The sequence below is a fragment of the Antedon bifida genome, chromosome 10 (genome assembly GCF_963402885.1).
Source record: "Antedon bifida chromosome 10, ecAntBifi1.1, whole genome shotgun sequence".
NCBI classification, from domain to species: Eukaryota; Metazoa; Echinodermata; class Crinoidea; order Comatulida; family Antedonidae; genus Antedon; species Antedon bifida.
Window position 1 is genome coordinate 4,686,168 of NC_136235.1, and position 15,609 is coordinate 4,701,776.

Below are 15,609 nucleotides of genomic sequence, written 5' to 3' on the forward strand. Positions count from 1 at the left end.
TTTTAAAAACGCGAAATTCATAAATCGTGCTTAAGTCACGTTGCGCAATTGTAAACGTGTCATGAAAATGTGAATGACGATATGTTGAGAAAGTTACAAAATGTTGATGCAAGTTTTAGAGATATATGCAAGACACAAATATTACATAAAAAGAAAAAAATGAATGACCCTCAACTAAGGAGAAGCTTGCTCTACAGCCTAGCTGGCCTATCTACTACTACTACACTAGCTAGGCTATAGGTGTCTAGGCCTAGGTAGGCCTAGGCTAGTATTTACTTACCCCTAGCTAGCCTAGTACTAGGTAGCTTAGGCCTAGCCTCTACAGGAGGCCTAACTATTTGATAAAATAGGCCTGGCTAGGTAGGCCTAGCTAGGCTAACTCTAATCTAATAATAATATTAATCGTTTCTAGACAACCCACCTAGGCTAGCCTAGTAGGTGTAAAAGAGAACCTTCCCTCTTCCGCTTACCTCAACCTAGGCCTCAAAATATTATGAATATGACGTTGACTGACGTGCACAGCAAAAATAAACAAAAATACGAGCATGTGCGCCTTGTCCCGCGCGTTACAAACATGTCACAACTTGACGTAGAATTACGCCTCTGCAATTGGTTCATTAAAGTATGACGTAATTGAGAATATTTTTTTATTAAAATGAGGTGTACAGACGTTATTAGGACACTTTTTAAAGTCTGTACTTTAAAGACTAAAGAAATTGTTTGGGGGCGGCGGTATCTTTATTTTGCAATGATTTTTCCGATTTTCTAAACTTTATATTAAAAAGGAGATTAAAGCAATATGCCTAATCTATGTGAGTCATGTGGGTTTCTAGTAGGAGCATGTAGGATTTGTTTTTACACGGTAAGTACAACTGAAACAGCTATAGAAACCATTAGTGTTGGACTAGCCTATAATAGGCTAATAGAGGCCTGCTTGGCGGCTCCTCTCTACTCCTCTTCTCTCTCAATTCCTCTCTCTAGCTAGCTAGGCCTAGCTAGCAAGGATGGATCTGATTTGACGTGTCTCCCTGGCTGGCTTTATTTACAAGAGGATTAGGCGTGCGTCTATTACTGCTTGTATATATATATATATACAGTATATCCTAAAATTAAATAAATTAATATTAAATAATTTTATATGTTTAATAATTCAATTATTGAATATTATTGTTAATGTTTTTGGATCTCCATGTTTTTTAAAAAGTATTATTTAATAAAGGTCAAAACACAATTAATTGCGTTTCAGGATTACTACTATAGTACTAGCTGCATTATATATGAGAGTATGTTGCCATATGTCATCATGTTTGATAAAAAAAAATGACCAGGGTAATATAATAATGTGAAGTGATTAGAAGCATTGTGTGTAAAGCACAATAGTATATAAGAATGTGAATATTAGTTACTACAGTAAATATTGCTTGCAGGCCTACTTTGAGTCTTGCAGTACATTCAAGATTTACAAATGCCTACAAAATAATTCAAGTTCATCCAGTTGACACAAATATTTTGATTCAATGTACTGTACAGTAATAGTTCAAAACCATTTGTATTTATTAGTGCTGTCAGGCATTATGTTGCAAGCAACCACCAGTATCTAGACCTGAATATTCAGCTGTGTGTTTAGGTTTGTCTAACGTTGGCAAGACAACAATTTTAACAAACTTGTGTGGGGAAGATGAAAGTTCAATTGTACCAACTGTAGGTAAGAGACACCATTAGTATCCTGAAAATATTTAACAAACTAATAGTAAAAAGATTTAAAATTACTTATAATATTCATTATTTTTACTTTGTTGGACCTGATGTGAAAAAAAAGAATTATTGAAAGTTTGAGCATTTTATTATTTCATTATATTAATTCTCTACACTGTTATTGTATACATACACAAATATATTTCACAGAAAATAAATGTCAAAAATTAACAAATAAAATAATGTATAAAAGTTCAAAAGAGAGAGATTAGATTAGTTTCTTTTAAACAGAACAAAAGTTTAAGTTGAGTCCCTACAACATATATCCTGTCAGTATATTTCCAGTTTTATTTTGCAAATTTGAGTATTTGCACCTTTTAATTCTTAGCTTTTGAAACTAGTAGTATAAAAACAATTAAAGTGTACAGTAAATGTAATAGTGTAATATTTGTTTACTTTTAATAGGTTTTAGTATCAAGGCTATTGGATTTGATGATGCCATTTTAAGCATTAAAGAACTTGGAGGTTTGTCATTCCAGTTTTGCTACTAAACCCATTAGTTTTTGGCTGAGTTGACTTGAGGTCAAGTTGAATTGAGGCTGAGTTGACTTGACGCCGACTTGACTTGGGGACGACTTGACTTTAGCCGAGTCGGTTTAGGGACGACTTGACCTGCACCCGGTGATACACACAATGTCCAGTAGTTGTTTTTATCAGAGGCGGGCATGAACACTCACATTTAAAGTATAGTTCCAACTACTGTACCCTTAACTTGTTGTAACTACATCCCTGAGTGAGTCTGAAGACAAGATAACCCGCTTCATACTGTGACATACTGTATTGTAGGTCTGGACTATGAGCTTGACCAATAAGGTTTTAGATATGAAAACAAAAAAATGCTGAATCAACATGCATTAAGGTACAGCAATAAATTGCTAACTGAGGATGGGTGGGGAGAGATCACAAACAAATTTATATTTCACATATTTTGTCTTCAGGTGGTGATAAAGTACGGCAGTATTGGAATCGTTACTTTGATGGAGCTGAAGCAGTTATATTTGTTGTGGATTCTGCAAGTCCTGAAGACCAGTTGCAGATGATAGGTGATGAAATGAAGGCTGCTCTGTGTAACAATGCATTGAAAGGGTTACCACTGCTAGTGTTGGCACATTGTCAGGATAAAAAAGGAGCAAGGAGCATTGAAGAGGTAAATATTTATAGATGGTTGTTATCCCATGTCAAGACATGACAGTTGATATAGATAACTTGTGTTTTTTAAAAACGTTTTGAATATAGCACCGATAATAAGATTGAAACAGTACTGTCTGCAGATTGGATATATTATGTATATCTTTTTGCTTATTAAATTTGCATTTGGATTTATATATATAATTGTAATGCTCTGGCTGCTGATTTGCAATCAACTATTACTATCATTTTATTCAGATCACTGAATTGCTGGACCTTGAGATGATAGGAGATGGTCGTCCATGGATAGTGCATGCTAGTTCAATTAATGACAGTTCAACAGTTCGCAGTGGTTTTACAAGGCTTATACAGTTACTTATTGGTGTAGATGAGGTAGATTCAAATCGTATATGAAGTAGTTGTATTCTACTGTAATTACAGCAGTAATTAGGTTATTTATATAGGGTTTTCCCTGAAGTTGCTGCAGTAAATTGTGCAGGATGTTCATAATTGTTGTCATTGACCATCATTGGCTGCAGTAACCTCTTGCAATGTATACTGTAAGAGATTGTGCTAGGGCAGAATATTAAGAACTCTGATCAATGTGTATGCTTACAGTAATTGAGAACCAACAATGGTGTTAAGAATGTCAGAGATACCAACTGAAGTCTAACATTATAAATTGTAAATTTTCTAAGTTTATCTCTAAAACACATAAAAGTCATAAATGCAGCTGGATAAAATATGTTCTGCACTTATCAATTTGACATTTTAAAGCGTTGGTATACTGTAGAAACATCCAATAGGAGAATATGCAGCAGGTCAGTGATACGATTGCCTGTTTCTGTTTAAAATTTTAAATAATCAATTTTAACTACCTGAATGGTGCTTGTATATAAGAGCTTTTGTATATATTGGGAGATTTTACTGAATTCATTTACTGCTGTACAAATTGTCATAATTTCTTCTTTTTAAAAATTTTTTCTACCGGTATTTAAATCATTAATTTATTATAAAGAATGTTAACTGTTCATTCCAAAATACAAGGCTGAAATAATTGAATGACCCAATTGAATATGAAGTTAACACTCTGATGTATGTATGAAGATGGTTTAACAGCAGTAGGCTCTTAGTGGGTGGATGAGGCTATTGGTGTCGACAACCGTACATGTAATTAATCAATGTTACTTTACATTAGACTTGTAGATAGAAAATATTTACATGCAAGTTCAACTGTGTCATTTGTTATGCCTAGAAAAGTATAGTACAGTATAAAGCTCTACCTTAAATGTCTTGTTTACCTTGCGTCCGGGCAGCCGGATAGTTCCAGAACTACTGTACTATAGTTTTAAATATACAGTACATCCTGTCAACACCTTGAATGAAGTTAATGTATTGGCTGGAATTTGACTCAATTTAAACTTGCCAAAAATTATTCTGTGATCATTGTGATAGTCCAATAACAACATAGAATCAATTGTTTTTAAAGGAAAATATAATAATAATAATATGATGTGCGCGCAAGTGTTTCCAGTATTTAGGTTGTTTCTATCGTCATGCCAAATAATAGCATGTGTTTAAAAGCATTTTTATGAGATAATTTGTTAATATTGATATATTAGTAATAGTAGTTAGTTTTATCATGATTTCTACTTAATCATTTCTTCTGTGCAATTTCAAACTATATTGTTAATCTGTTGTTCAAGTTTTTGCATGTGCTTTAACACTATGAATTTACTATTTTTATTACAGTACTTACTACTGTACAATATTTTATTAACCATTTATAAATGGTGCTTTGTGTTTTATCTTGTATTATACCTTTGTTCATTTTATAAACACTAGAATGTTTCAATATGTAATATTTTGTACAGTATTTATTAGTTAATTATGCTTGTACTGTTTGATTTAAAAAATAATGTAAACTAAAGTGCTTATGTAGTTTATTTGAAATACATATTAAATCATGTTGTTTGGAAAATTACTATAAAGAGGAATTTTTAGTGACCCTAAATCAGCCCTAGAAGAAACGCAACAATGTCATCTGCATGAATATTTTACATTTTTCTAGAGCCTCTAGTATATAATACAATAAGTAGTAAGTAAATTAAACTGATGCAATCACAATGCTGTATCACTACCACTAGAGGTAATCAATTGTATTTTAGACAAATTTAGGCTTAGCTGTGCAATGTGATTGTTGATTATAAACAACTGGTTGTGAGGTATCTGGTTTTCGCTAAATTCGCGCAGTAGCAACACTCAAATTTTGGAACTAAAAGGTGTATTTGAGTGGTCACTCACAAACATACTCCCAATGCTCACATATGAACAGCGAGGAATTTGAAAAGCTCAAAATAGAGAATCAAGAAATTAGAAAAAAATCAACAAACAATAATATTTTAATGTTTTTTACTCTATTAGAAACACTAACATTTACAAGTCATTTCAGCACATCATCACCCACTTACTATTTAGTGTTATTTGCAAAATATTATTTGCCGGGGTTATGTGAGTAAGCATTCAACCATTCTACTAAATTAATAATATTATAATCTAAAATCATTTTGTACTAGTTCTCGTACGTTTACTCCATGAAAAATTAGCGCCGTAAGACTTTGGTTTTACTGGCTTCTTTGCTACTGGTTCTTCAATCTCATACCACCATCCTGAAATATATAAAATTGCAATACTCCAAATTAACTGTTATCTTTCTACAAGTCTCGTATACTGTACCCTTTTCATCCTTCAAAAAGTAACAAACAACTTTCCAGGTTTGTATAGCATGAAAACATATTCATTTAACAACCTTGTTTAGAAATTACAACTTTACGAATCACGACGGGAAGCCACAGGACGGTGCTCATGAATAATTTATGCATGAGCTTTAACAAAGTGGGCAGAGCTTAGCGTGAAATTCTGTCTTAACTATTTTGAGGACGATAAAGTTGCCATTTTCCTGTTTACGTAGAACGACTAGAAATAATGTATATATAACTTTAAATATACAGTTCAAATTACACTTAAAAGTGGAATTTTCAAAACTCTAATTAATATTTAAACTTCTAATTTAATTGTTTAATTTTATTGGGTTAAAATGACTGTTAAAAGCGGTGTTTGAATGCAGGACCCCTAGCTAGGAAGGCTACGCCTATGCTGTATCATCAGAGCCAACCGATTCAGAAGGGCCCCGCGCCACGACAGACCGGGATCGGAGAGAGATACTGTCGGTCGTCGCTGTCTTCCTCTAACCGTCGTGTTTTGTAAAGTCCCTAATACTCCCAGATGAGTAACCAGTCCACAATATAATGCATACAAAATTAGTAATTACCATTTTTCTCAGCAAAACTTGTAGCTTGTTCTTTAGTATCAAAAAACAGACCTACATTAGACAATGGATCACCACTAAAATGAAAAAAAAGACAAATGATACAGTATTTATCAGAATCAATTCATACTAAAAATGCACTGTACCACAGTGCACCTATGCAAAGTTTGTTTACTCATGCACGCAATTTAAGAAAAAAGTAGGCCTAACTTTGAATAAAAAACAAAAATGGAACTTACGTAGAAGTCCAGCCCATTAGAGGGTTCTCCCATCGTTCCCTGGTTTCAAATTCAAGTTTCCAACAATGGACGTCATTCGTTCCTGATTGTGTAGCTGTCTTAGCTGGTACAAATATTCTCACTCTTCTTGTCTTTATATGCTCTTCAGGAATTCCAGATACTGCACGAATGTCAGTCTGTTGATTGTTATAAAATAATTGGTTAGGTTAGAACAAAATTTAATAATATCAATTTAATTTCAAGAGGGATATAGAATGAAATTTAAGTGTAAGTAACTGAACTGTAAGGCAAGCACCCCCGCCTGCTTCCTTTTTGGACGCTGCTGCCGCCTCATTAAAAAAAAATAATAATAAAACATTGTTTTATGCTTAAAAATAGTCATTACAGACTTCTCAATCGATACACTCTATCATGTTCGTTTTCACAATAACGTACATGTATGTACATCACACAGTCCCGGAAGCAATATGTGGCTGGAAAATCAGTCAGTAGAATTTGTTATCACAAAAAACAATTGACAGTTGACATTGAGGGGAGGCCGTATACTACTGTACAACACTAATCTGAATACAGCAGCAGTACTACACAGTACATTACTTACGACACGTTCTTTAACTTCACTAATACTCGACTCATCTTGACCTGTGTTCTGCACAGTTGTGGAGGCTGGTCTGAAAACAAAGAAAACTCTGCTGTGTACAACAAAATAATAAAATGAATCATATTATTATGGAATGTCTAATGAATTGCGCAAAAACCTTCCTTGCACAAATTTTAAATGTGCATTAGGCCTAATAATAATATATTAATACATATGCATAAATAAATTTTAAATGGTGGAATGGAATGGGCCTATATGTAGGCTAAGCCCGGACTTGTAGTATGACTGCAGTAGCCAGCTAGGCTGCGCGCTGGGAGGCCTCTTTTTAGGCCTAACCTAGCCTAGTCCGGCCAAAGTGTAGCGGCTAGGCCTAGCAATAACCGAATAATTAAAGATTAATAATCAACAAAAATATACCAAACTATACCTTGATAGTTGTCGTATGGCCAAAGATCTTCGAAATCCTACCCTTATTAAAGAAGCCATACTTAGAAATAAAAACAATTAACAGTTTTGGTTCCCTTATTTCTTTTTTCAGAGAGAACCAATTCAACCAAACAAATCAAAAACTGTTGTCATAGAGAGGGCGCTTTTTCATTTAAAGAATGCACATAATTAATTTACATAAATTCATTCAATATCCTGGATTCGCCTCTGCACTTTGCGTCAAAAATGTATCCTGGTTGAAGATAAAATATTATTTCCAATACAATAACAAACCGTAATAGCAAAAAACACATAATTGTAAGGGCAAATAATGATTGATTGACTTTATTTCAGAATAAAAATTCCATATATACAACAAAACAACAATTTCATTTAAAAAAAATCTTTATTTGATCTTTGTAGGAATGACAACAATAATTTCTTACTCTATGTAATACATACTAGGATAAAAATGATTTAAAAATTCAGGCGAGTTAAAGACTAACAGCCTATTTAAAGGCCTTGATTATAGCATAATTTTGTGTACTCACAATGAGTAATACAATTGTATCGTATATCTAAAAAATGTATCTAAAACCAGTCCATACTATGTTTTATAGTATCAGCATTTTCCCTCTTTTTACCTGTAACTAGATTAGCTTCACCTTTTGTACGCAACCTCCGTCTTTCACTCGTTCTCTTTTTTTGTAAACTCTTTTTAACTTTTGCTCTCACAATATCCTTTCCCATTACTTGTTGCGATTGTTTTGAACTAGTGCTCTCGGTGCGAGAATGAGTGTGTGAATTCACATGGCTCAAACTTGATTGATTCCTATGTGGTTTGTACATTTTGTTGTCTAAACTTAAATCTTGTAAATCAATGTCACTATCATCTTTACTACTTGTACTATCACATTGTTGTTTTTGTATCAAATTGTCTTTATCCTCAAACCCTGTTTCAATCTCTTTAGATTTGTCTACATCATTCACTTCAGTGATAGTATAATCATTCTTGTCATTGGATTCTTTGTCTGCTCCTTCACTATCGCACTCATCATCATCCCCTTCATCATCAGCATCATCATCCTCATTTGAATCTTCTTCACTTGATTCATCATTTACTTGAATTTCTATAGAATTTGATGCTATATCTGTGCTTTCCTCTGCATTCTTTTCAGGTGACAATTGAGCCTATAAATAAATATTGAAATAAGAGAAATATTCTGCAGCAAAGTATTTTCCGGCACCACTGCATTTCATAGGGAAGACTACCAGGCAAAATTTGTGCTTTAAAACACCCAATATTAAACTGTAGATATTAGCTCATAAATCATTACAGATAACAATATATATATTTTTATCTACATAGACCATTAAGGCCCAAATTATTTATTCCAAATTCTTCCTAAGGAGGGCAAATTTTGTTCCTGACTTCTTTTGTGTCCAAACCTAACCCTTTATATTGGCATTCCTCTCAGAACAGAGGTGTATAATTGTAAATAATGATCTTAAATGTCATACCTTCTCAAGTGAAGCTTGCATTTCTTTGGTAAAACCACTTGCTGATACATCAACATCTAAAGAGGTCTCTCGTCTGAAATATTAAATTAGTAAGACTTGGAATTATTGTGCTCAATAACAACATTGGTACAATTCTCTCTTGTGTGTAATTTCAAAAGGTGTGTAAATAAAATTAACCAACCTGATATCATCAAATGTTGGGTACAGCTCACTTTCATAGTCAAACTTTCTAATAAAGAAATCCCGAATACATTGTACATCTCTATTAAAATACCTACGAAAACAAAATATGTTAATTTTATGCAATTTTTAACATTGCTGTTTATATTTTTACTGTAGTAACCAAAAATTACCATTCAGCATTTGAATGAGACGTTGACACCATCTGAGGAAAGTCAATCAATGTTGGTTTATCATTGCTATCAACTAAAAGGTTAAATTCATTGAAGTCTCCATGTATGAGTCCATGATTGGCCAATTTAACTATCAGCTCCATCAAGTCATTGTACAAACTGCTTGGGCTTTTAACATCCGATACTTGATTTCTAAAAGAAAAATGCAATTTATATTGTATGTTAAAATCGGTACACTTAAATCCAGAGCAAAAATACAAGGAAATACTACTGTAAAAATAATCAAATGGCAGAATGGTTAAGGCAGGGGCACCGTTTACCGTACCTAAACAAAGCTTGAATATGCCCTTTTTAAAAAGACAAACTGAAAGTTGAGTTTGAAGGAAGAGAAATCCGCGATTTTTGCATTAGAAATTTGTAACAGAGCGTGGATGCCCACCTCATGAGGGCGGATGTATACAGACTAAAGAAGACTTGATTTAAGAGATATTATACATGTCACATTAAATAGAATTAGGATTATAAAACATTTTCTAAAACACATTTAAATAATAGTGTACATTCACTTCTACAGAAAATTATTTACCACCATGCTAAATTAGTTCACAAAGAAAGGCCGAACAGCAACAACAAAAATCAACCAAACGTTACTCAGCATGGCAAACCGAAAACCACAGATTGCTCATTTTTCTGATATATATTCTTTGGTTGCACTTACAATGGATATCCGTTTATGAGTTCCATAACAACGCAATGCCTGTTAAAGTCTATTGGTTTTGGTACTGGGAAGCCACTGTCATACAATGCTTTCATGAACGCAAATTCTTTCATAGCGGACAGACGTGATAGATAGAGCCACGATGCATGGTTTCGTTTCCCCATATAATCACGTTTTTCTTTCAACTTTCGAAAGGATGTCCTACCAAGTCTGCAAAATAAAGATAGTGATTATTAGAAATACATACATATATATATACATATTGTAAAGGTTTGTGGTACACCATGTATTTTGCATATAAGTTAAAATGACATTTCAGTTGTTACGTTACAACCGTCTTCTGGAGTAAGAAATAAAATACCTATTAAATTCACATTTCAATTCTTAATGCAAACAAGCAATTTTCATTAGAATATGACAGAATAAAGAATGTTTGTAAGTGTGACATTCTACTAAAATAATTACACAATAAGCATTTTTGTCATATTTGTCTATAAGCATAGCAATAATTAGACTGATATTATGCAATGTTGATAAAACATTCTCTCCAATCATAAATTGTCTTATTTAAAGCAAGTTAGTCTTAAGCATTCTGTATTTGTGTAAGCGAATAAAGATAATTCAATCAGTACATTGTATAAAACTGACTCCAAAAAAAAAAAAACTGACGAGAGGCAAGCCATGATTCAACGTTTTCAATTGATGTTTCATTGATATTCAAAATTAATATTTAAATTTGTGAAATTTGTTTTGCACATACCTGTGTAACTTTAATGCAAACTGTTCTTCTTCGTCGTTAGCAACGATATAAATATCTAAACAAGAATATTGAAAAAAGGATTTGACAAAAAATACACTAAAAATAGTTTGACTTTTTTAAAAGTACATATTGCATGAGTACATTTTTCATGTATAGTAGTCAGTTAATAAGTAATTAATTAATATACATAGACCTAACTCTTGTACTCAATAAAGATGATGGTATAAATTTATGAATTTAAGAAAAGCGTTTAAAAAATGCGACACTATTATAGGTGCTTCCCAAATGGTATTCAAACAAAATGCATCGTCAAAATAGGGTACTATAACTTGACCTCATCCATTGATTCACTTTATTTCTACAATGCATGTTACTTACCTGACTCCTTGCCAACTCCAATTTGATTTCCAACAGACGCAATGGAATCTCTAGTAGATAATGCTTTTAACGCGAGGTAATCATAGCCGGGATAAGTCAGACGATAACCTGGTGCTGAAATGTACAAACAAATGCTGTTGAAGTATTCGGATAACATAATTACATTAGAGCAAATTCATTTTATTCTTTATTTCTCAATCAACAGTGCAAAACACCAATAATCATAAGTTTTGAGACTAAAACAGAAGTTACTTACATTTTCCATGTTCCCATGCAACTAGTTTCTTTGTAACCAGTTCTTTCAGAATCTTATGACAACCACCATGTTTCAGGCTGGCAATTGAGGCTACAAGTTCAGATGGTACAATTTCATGATTTTTCATTCCCATTTCCAGCTTTAAAAATTTAAAACATTGAATTGATATTAACAAATTACAAGCAACAAATAAATATCCATACTCATTAGTCATAGCCTAGTCCCATACACAATCTAAAAAAGTATCATTCACGCCTACTCTCCCAAGTTTTCTTATTTAGGCTAGCAGTTTTCTTGTCTCTCTGATTAGTCTACATATTATTACCAAGCCTAGGCTAGCTAGGATAGGCCACTGTTCTCCGTTGTTGACCCGTTCTGTCGTGGTCGAGTCGTACGTTTTACTTTAGAGAGTGTAGCCTAGACCTAGGCCTAGTTGTTGGGGCCTAACTATGGATAGGCTTTATCATAAATAAACAGTTACTTACAGCAGTTAAAACTCTGAAATCCTCTTTTGAGAGGTATCTTAACATTGTTACGTTTAATTTCCCCATAATCTAGAAATGAATCTTAGTAAAATGTCGAAAAGATGTATAATATTGCAGAAAAAAGTTGTCACGTAAAACAACAGACACTGCGTACTTTTTCCATGTGTCCTCTATCTTTGTCAATAAACTTATGAGGGCGCTATGATTAAAATGTGGAACCAAATAATTCGTTTTTTGAGAATTCGATAATCGTATATCGTTTAATAATCAATATTATTGATTGTACACATGGCACAGGCATGATATACACATTTTAATTTAATTTTTTTATAATATAAACCGGAAGCGAATCTGAAAAGGACTATCTTTTAGGCATACATACATTTTCTTCAACTTACAAGGCATTTTTAAAAAGTTCCACGATTTTCCATAAAAAATTGATTAGGAATAACCAGTTGTGATAACGATGCTTTTTTTTAAAAGACCGCGAGTTCAGTGGAATTTGCTCCTACGTACGGATCAATGGTTTTTATGCGATTTGTGATGCGGTCACAAAACAAGAGCTTTGATATGGTGTTTATGACGTCATATTTTGAACACACAAACTGTGCCACTCAGCTGTGCATCATTTTTGTTCACAATTGCAGATGATAAAATTGATATATCCCAAGGTACTGTACACTGACAATATATCAATTTACTATTTATCATATATACTGGATCTTATACGTTGCATAACACTTATTTCGCATTCTTATGGCGCGCCATACATTCTTGTTGGGTTGGCAATTATTTAATCTAGCTGAACCATTAATTCCACAGATATCCAAGAAGAGGATTGAATACAATGGACAGTGCACTTAATTTTCCCGAACTTGCAGATGTTTTAACTGACCGTGTTTTGGAATATTACCACGAAGAAGAATGGAAACTCCTTAAAGTAGAGGTTTGTCATTGTAATCATCTATTCTTGTTTTCTCCCTTTTTTTCAACATAAAAACACGATACTATTACTTCCATACACGTCGTCCGGCGGTTGCTTAAGAAATTCTAAGAGAGGGTCAAAAGTTGAGCACGTAAAATTCCTGATAGTTCGGTATAATTGGTAGAATATTGCTGAGGGGCCCGGTGTCGAAAGATATGTTAAATGCCTCACAACCTAAATTTTGACAGGAATAGGAACAAAGCTTAACTTGATGTAGTAGTAAAGGTAACCTGCATATTTATGAATCGTTAAATTTTAGGCATTCACTTAATCTTGCTGTTTCAATATACTTTGATTCTTATTCTGTTATACATTATTTCAAATATAAACATTTCTGTTCATTTTATGGTTTGAGAATAAACATTTGAAAGATTAAAAATCCATATTGATTTTATTAATGAATCAGGGATTATCCTTTGTTATGAATGCGTAGGACCAGACTGTCTGTTTTGTACTATTGATTTCGAACAGAGATCAATATGGCATATGAAACATAACTGTATATTTGAAAATCATATATTTTATTTTACTCGACTAATCACGTGACAATACTACAGTAGCCCTATAAAGAAAAGTATTAAAATTAATTTTGGACAAATAATTGTTGCTTCTTACGTCTACCAAAATCTTATCTTATCTCAGGACGATGTGACCGTTTCATGCAAGAAATCCAGAGATTTTGCTGGAAATGTGTAAGTTATCAACCACAATATTAATATCAATCAGGAAAACGAATAATTGTTCGGCCGACAAATAAACTTCAAAATAGTTATTTATACATTTAAAAACTAAATTGCGAAAACATTTAACAATACAGTTATTTCGTTTTCTACCAATTTCTCTGCCGATTTAATTATTATAGTAAATTATCCAAAACTATAATTACTTAATACTTATAAGTTAAACAAAAGGACTTGCCTAATACCTCGTTAAACTTGTTTAGGTATCGTGGTGACTGTGTACTGGAGTTAGAACCTGAAAAGGCGTTGCCTTATTTTTTACCTTCGCCGCATGGACGTCGACAGAAGTGGGATTCCAGTGTCTCTGAATGTATTGTTCTTATCGATGTAACTAAGGTAAAAATAATTGTATCTTTTTTTTTGTCATAAAAAAACATTTTAAATATGGATGTGTGTAGAGAAAAAAGACATCTGCTGTTGGAAATAAAAGTATTTTATGGTTGAAGTCATGACGGTGACCATACACAAACACATATTAATTATGGATGTGCTAAAGCTTGATTTCCACAAGGACGCAACGCAAGGAAGGAACGAAGTGCGCCGTCGTTTGACCAATTACCCGAGCTGTCGCTTGTGATTGGTCAACTTTTGATGCGCTTAGTTGCGTTGCATCCACGCCAAGTGATAACCAAGCTTAAATAAAGCTTGCTTATTTGTTCCACTGCACATTACGACGCGATGCACGTGGTTGGATCATCATCATCATCATATCGCAGCGTCTTGATGGTCGAATTTCGTGGTTAACTACTATACGTCAGTTGGAATCAAGCTTTAGCAATAGGCCTACCTGTAATACGTTGAACCAATTTTAGAAATGTCAAATAGGAAAATAATGTTGGCATTGTTTTATTCAAGGACATAACAGTATCGAAAGTTTCTGCCACAAACTTCTCCAGGGACTGATCTCTGACCGAGACTTCGTTCATCTTGACGTAGTTAAGACGTTCCCAGAACTGAACCTTACTTGCGTCAACTCTTGCAGTATAGATCACAAGGACTACCCTCCTGTAGACGATTACGTAAGAGGAACGACTCATCCATCAGGATTCTTTCTAAAAAAGCACAAGTAAGATGGGTTTATAGCAAGCCACTAAACTTTGTTGTATGCAGGACCATATTGAAAAACAGAAAATTGTGATATTTTCTTTTCTGAATTATGTTATCCTGCTTAAATATGTTTTAAATAAAAAATAAAAAAAAAAAAAAAAAAATAAACTTAACTATCTGACACGTAAAAACCTCATATATGATACTTTTCTATACAAAAAATAGAACATTCTTGAGTATTTACTATAATCTATTTTTATTCATAGAGATCGATGTAAGACAAATTTGACGTACATAGCTCAAGCTGAGGCGAATGGACGAATCCCGCGATATTTGACGGAGGCTGCTACGGGCTCTCATATAATCGGCGTGTTCAAAGACCTGATTAAGGATATAGAAATCGCCAAAGTTTAAATTTTGTTTAATGGTGACGTTACTTAACGAATACGAACTAAGATTCATCTCCACATCACATTAAATTAGAGGGAAAATGACAAAAGCAGCACTGTGGTCAAGGGTTGTAAAAACAATATAGATTATCTGATAAAAATCCTAGAAATAGGAAAGCTTTTGCCATTTTCCCCTGACTGTAAATGAAAACATTTGGAACAAGCATGACTATCAAATAACATTATGTATTCTTCTTATGATGAGAGGCCAAAAAAGGAATATTAATATTACAAAAAATACATGATCAAGGAGACACGCCGCAGAAGATAAAAGGAACAACATTATGACAACTATTTTTATTTCGAAAATGTATTATAATAATTACAATATAAATAAAAGAGATAGGACCTACTGAGTTTGTCATATATTTTTCATTCTTAAATAAAAAAGCCCCCGACCAATTTAACGATACAAAATCATATCCATAGCCTATTATTCG

General features: G+C 33.2%; 5 protein-coding genes across 7 annotated transcripts in view; 3 read left to right on the forward strand and 2 right to left on the reverse strand.

Annotated features, from left to right (window-relative positions):
• LOC144854208 (SH2 domain-containing adapter protein F-like) overlaps window positions 1-15,609 on the forward strand; it is a 219,523-nt gene that overhangs the window by 59,226 nt on the left and 144,688 nt on the right. The gene's annotated exons all lie outside the window — the stretch shown is intronic.
• LOC144854228 (ADP-ribosylation factor-like protein 15) lies at window positions 719-5,279 on the forward strand. Its single transcript, XM_078712151.1, has 5 exons — window positions 719-862; window positions 1,561-1,705; window positions 2,161-2,220; window positions 2,694-2,902; window positions 3,142-5,279. Exons 1-5 carry the CDS (start codon window positions 800-802, stop codon window positions 3,295-3,297), a joined length of 633 nt encoding a protein of 210 aa, XP_078568277.1. The 5' UTR covers window positions 719-799; the 3' UTR covers window positions 3,298-5,279.
• LOC144854232 (NADH dehydrogenase [ubiquinone] iron-sulfur protein 4, mitochondrial-like) overlaps window positions 5,257-15,609 on the reverse strand; it is a 125,714-nt gene continuing 115,361 nt past the window's right edge. For both annotated transcript variants that reach the window (XM_078712161.1, XM_078712160.1), the window contains exons 2-6: window positions 7,479-7,561; window positions 7,052-7,121; window positions 6,451-6,626; window positions 6,215-6,288; window positions 5,257-5,552 (exon numbers count right to left, since the gene is read on the reverse strand). In XM_078712161.1, the coding sequence (XP_078568287.1) occupies window positions 5,446-5,552; window positions 6,215-6,288; window positions 6,451-6,626; window positions 7,052-7,121; window positions 7,479-7,537 (486 nt within the window). In that variant the 5' untranslated portion in view covers window positions 7,538-7,561 and the 3' untranslated portion in view covers window positions 5,257-5,445. The remainder of the gene's footprint in view (window positions 5,553-6,214; window positions 6,289-6,450; window positions 6,627-7,051; window positions 7,122-7,478; window positions 7,562-15,609) is intronic.
• Window positions 7,865-12,102, reverse strand: LOC144854205 (uncharacterized). The gene is made up of 9 exons (XM_078712121.1): window positions 11,949-12,102; window positions 11,464-11,602; window positions 11,208-11,321; window positions 10,830-10,884; window positions 10,070-10,279; window positions 9,352-9,543; window positions 9,180-9,272; window positions 8,999-9,071; window positions 7,865-8,668 (listed from the first exon to the last, which is right to left on the reverse strand). Exons 1-9 carry the CDS (start codon window positions 12,012-12,014, stop codon window positions 8,069-8,071), a joined length of 1,542 nt encoding a protein of 513 aa, XP_078568247.1. The 5' UTR covers window positions 12,015-12,102; the 3' UTR covers window positions 7,865-8,068.
• LOC144854236 (stAR-related lipid transfer protein 5-like) lies at window positions 12,528-14,683 on the forward strand. The gene is made up of 5 exons (XM_078712167.1): window positions 12,528-12,624; window positions 12,780-12,894; window positions 13,576-13,625; window positions 13,877-14,009; window positions 14,529-14,683. The coding sequence occupies exons 1-5, from the start codon at window positions 12,596-12,598 to the stop codon at window positions 14,574-14,576; spliced, it is 375 nt and encodes a 124-aa protein (XP_078568293.1). The 5' UTR covers window positions 12,528-12,595; the 3' UTR covers window positions 14,577-14,683.

Bases quoted from the DNA above. Each gene is read 5' to 3' on its own strand.
- LOC144854205 (XM_078712121.1), bottom strand. From the start codon at position 12,014: ATGGGGAAATTAAACGTAACAATGTTAAGATACCTCTCAAAAGAGGAT. The intron at 9,544-10,069 runs GTAAGTGCAACC...TTTTTCTTTTAG, and splicing joins CTCATAAACGGATATCCATT to AAATCAAGTATCGGATGTTA. The intron at 9,273-9,351 runs GTAATTTTTGGT...TTGTTTTCGTAG, and splicing joins TCTCATTCAAATGCTGAATG to GTATTTTAATAGAGATGTAC.
- LOC144854228 (XM_078712151.1), top strand. From the start codon at position 800: ATGCCTAATCTATGTGAGTCATGTGGGTTTCTAGTAGGAGCATGTAGG. The intron at 1,706-2,160 runs GTAAGAGACACC...TACTTTTAATAG, and splicing joins TTCAATTGTACCAACTGTAG to GTTTTAGTATCAAGGCTATT. The intron at 2,221-2,693 runs GTTTGTCATTCC...TTTTGTCTTCAG, and splicing joins AAGCATTAAAGAACTTGGAG to GTGGTGATAAAGTACGGCAG.
- LOC144854236 (XM_078712167.1), top strand. From the start codon at position 12,596: ATGATAAAATTGATATATCCCAAGGTACT. The intron at 12,895-13,575 runs GTTTGTCATTGT...ATCTTATCTCAG, and splicing joins GGAAACTCCTTAAAGTAGAG to GACGATGTGACCGTTTCATG. The intron at 14,010-14,528 runs GTAAAAATAATT...GTTTTATTCAAG, and splicing joins TTCTTATCGATGTAACTAAG to GACATAACAGTATCGAAAGT.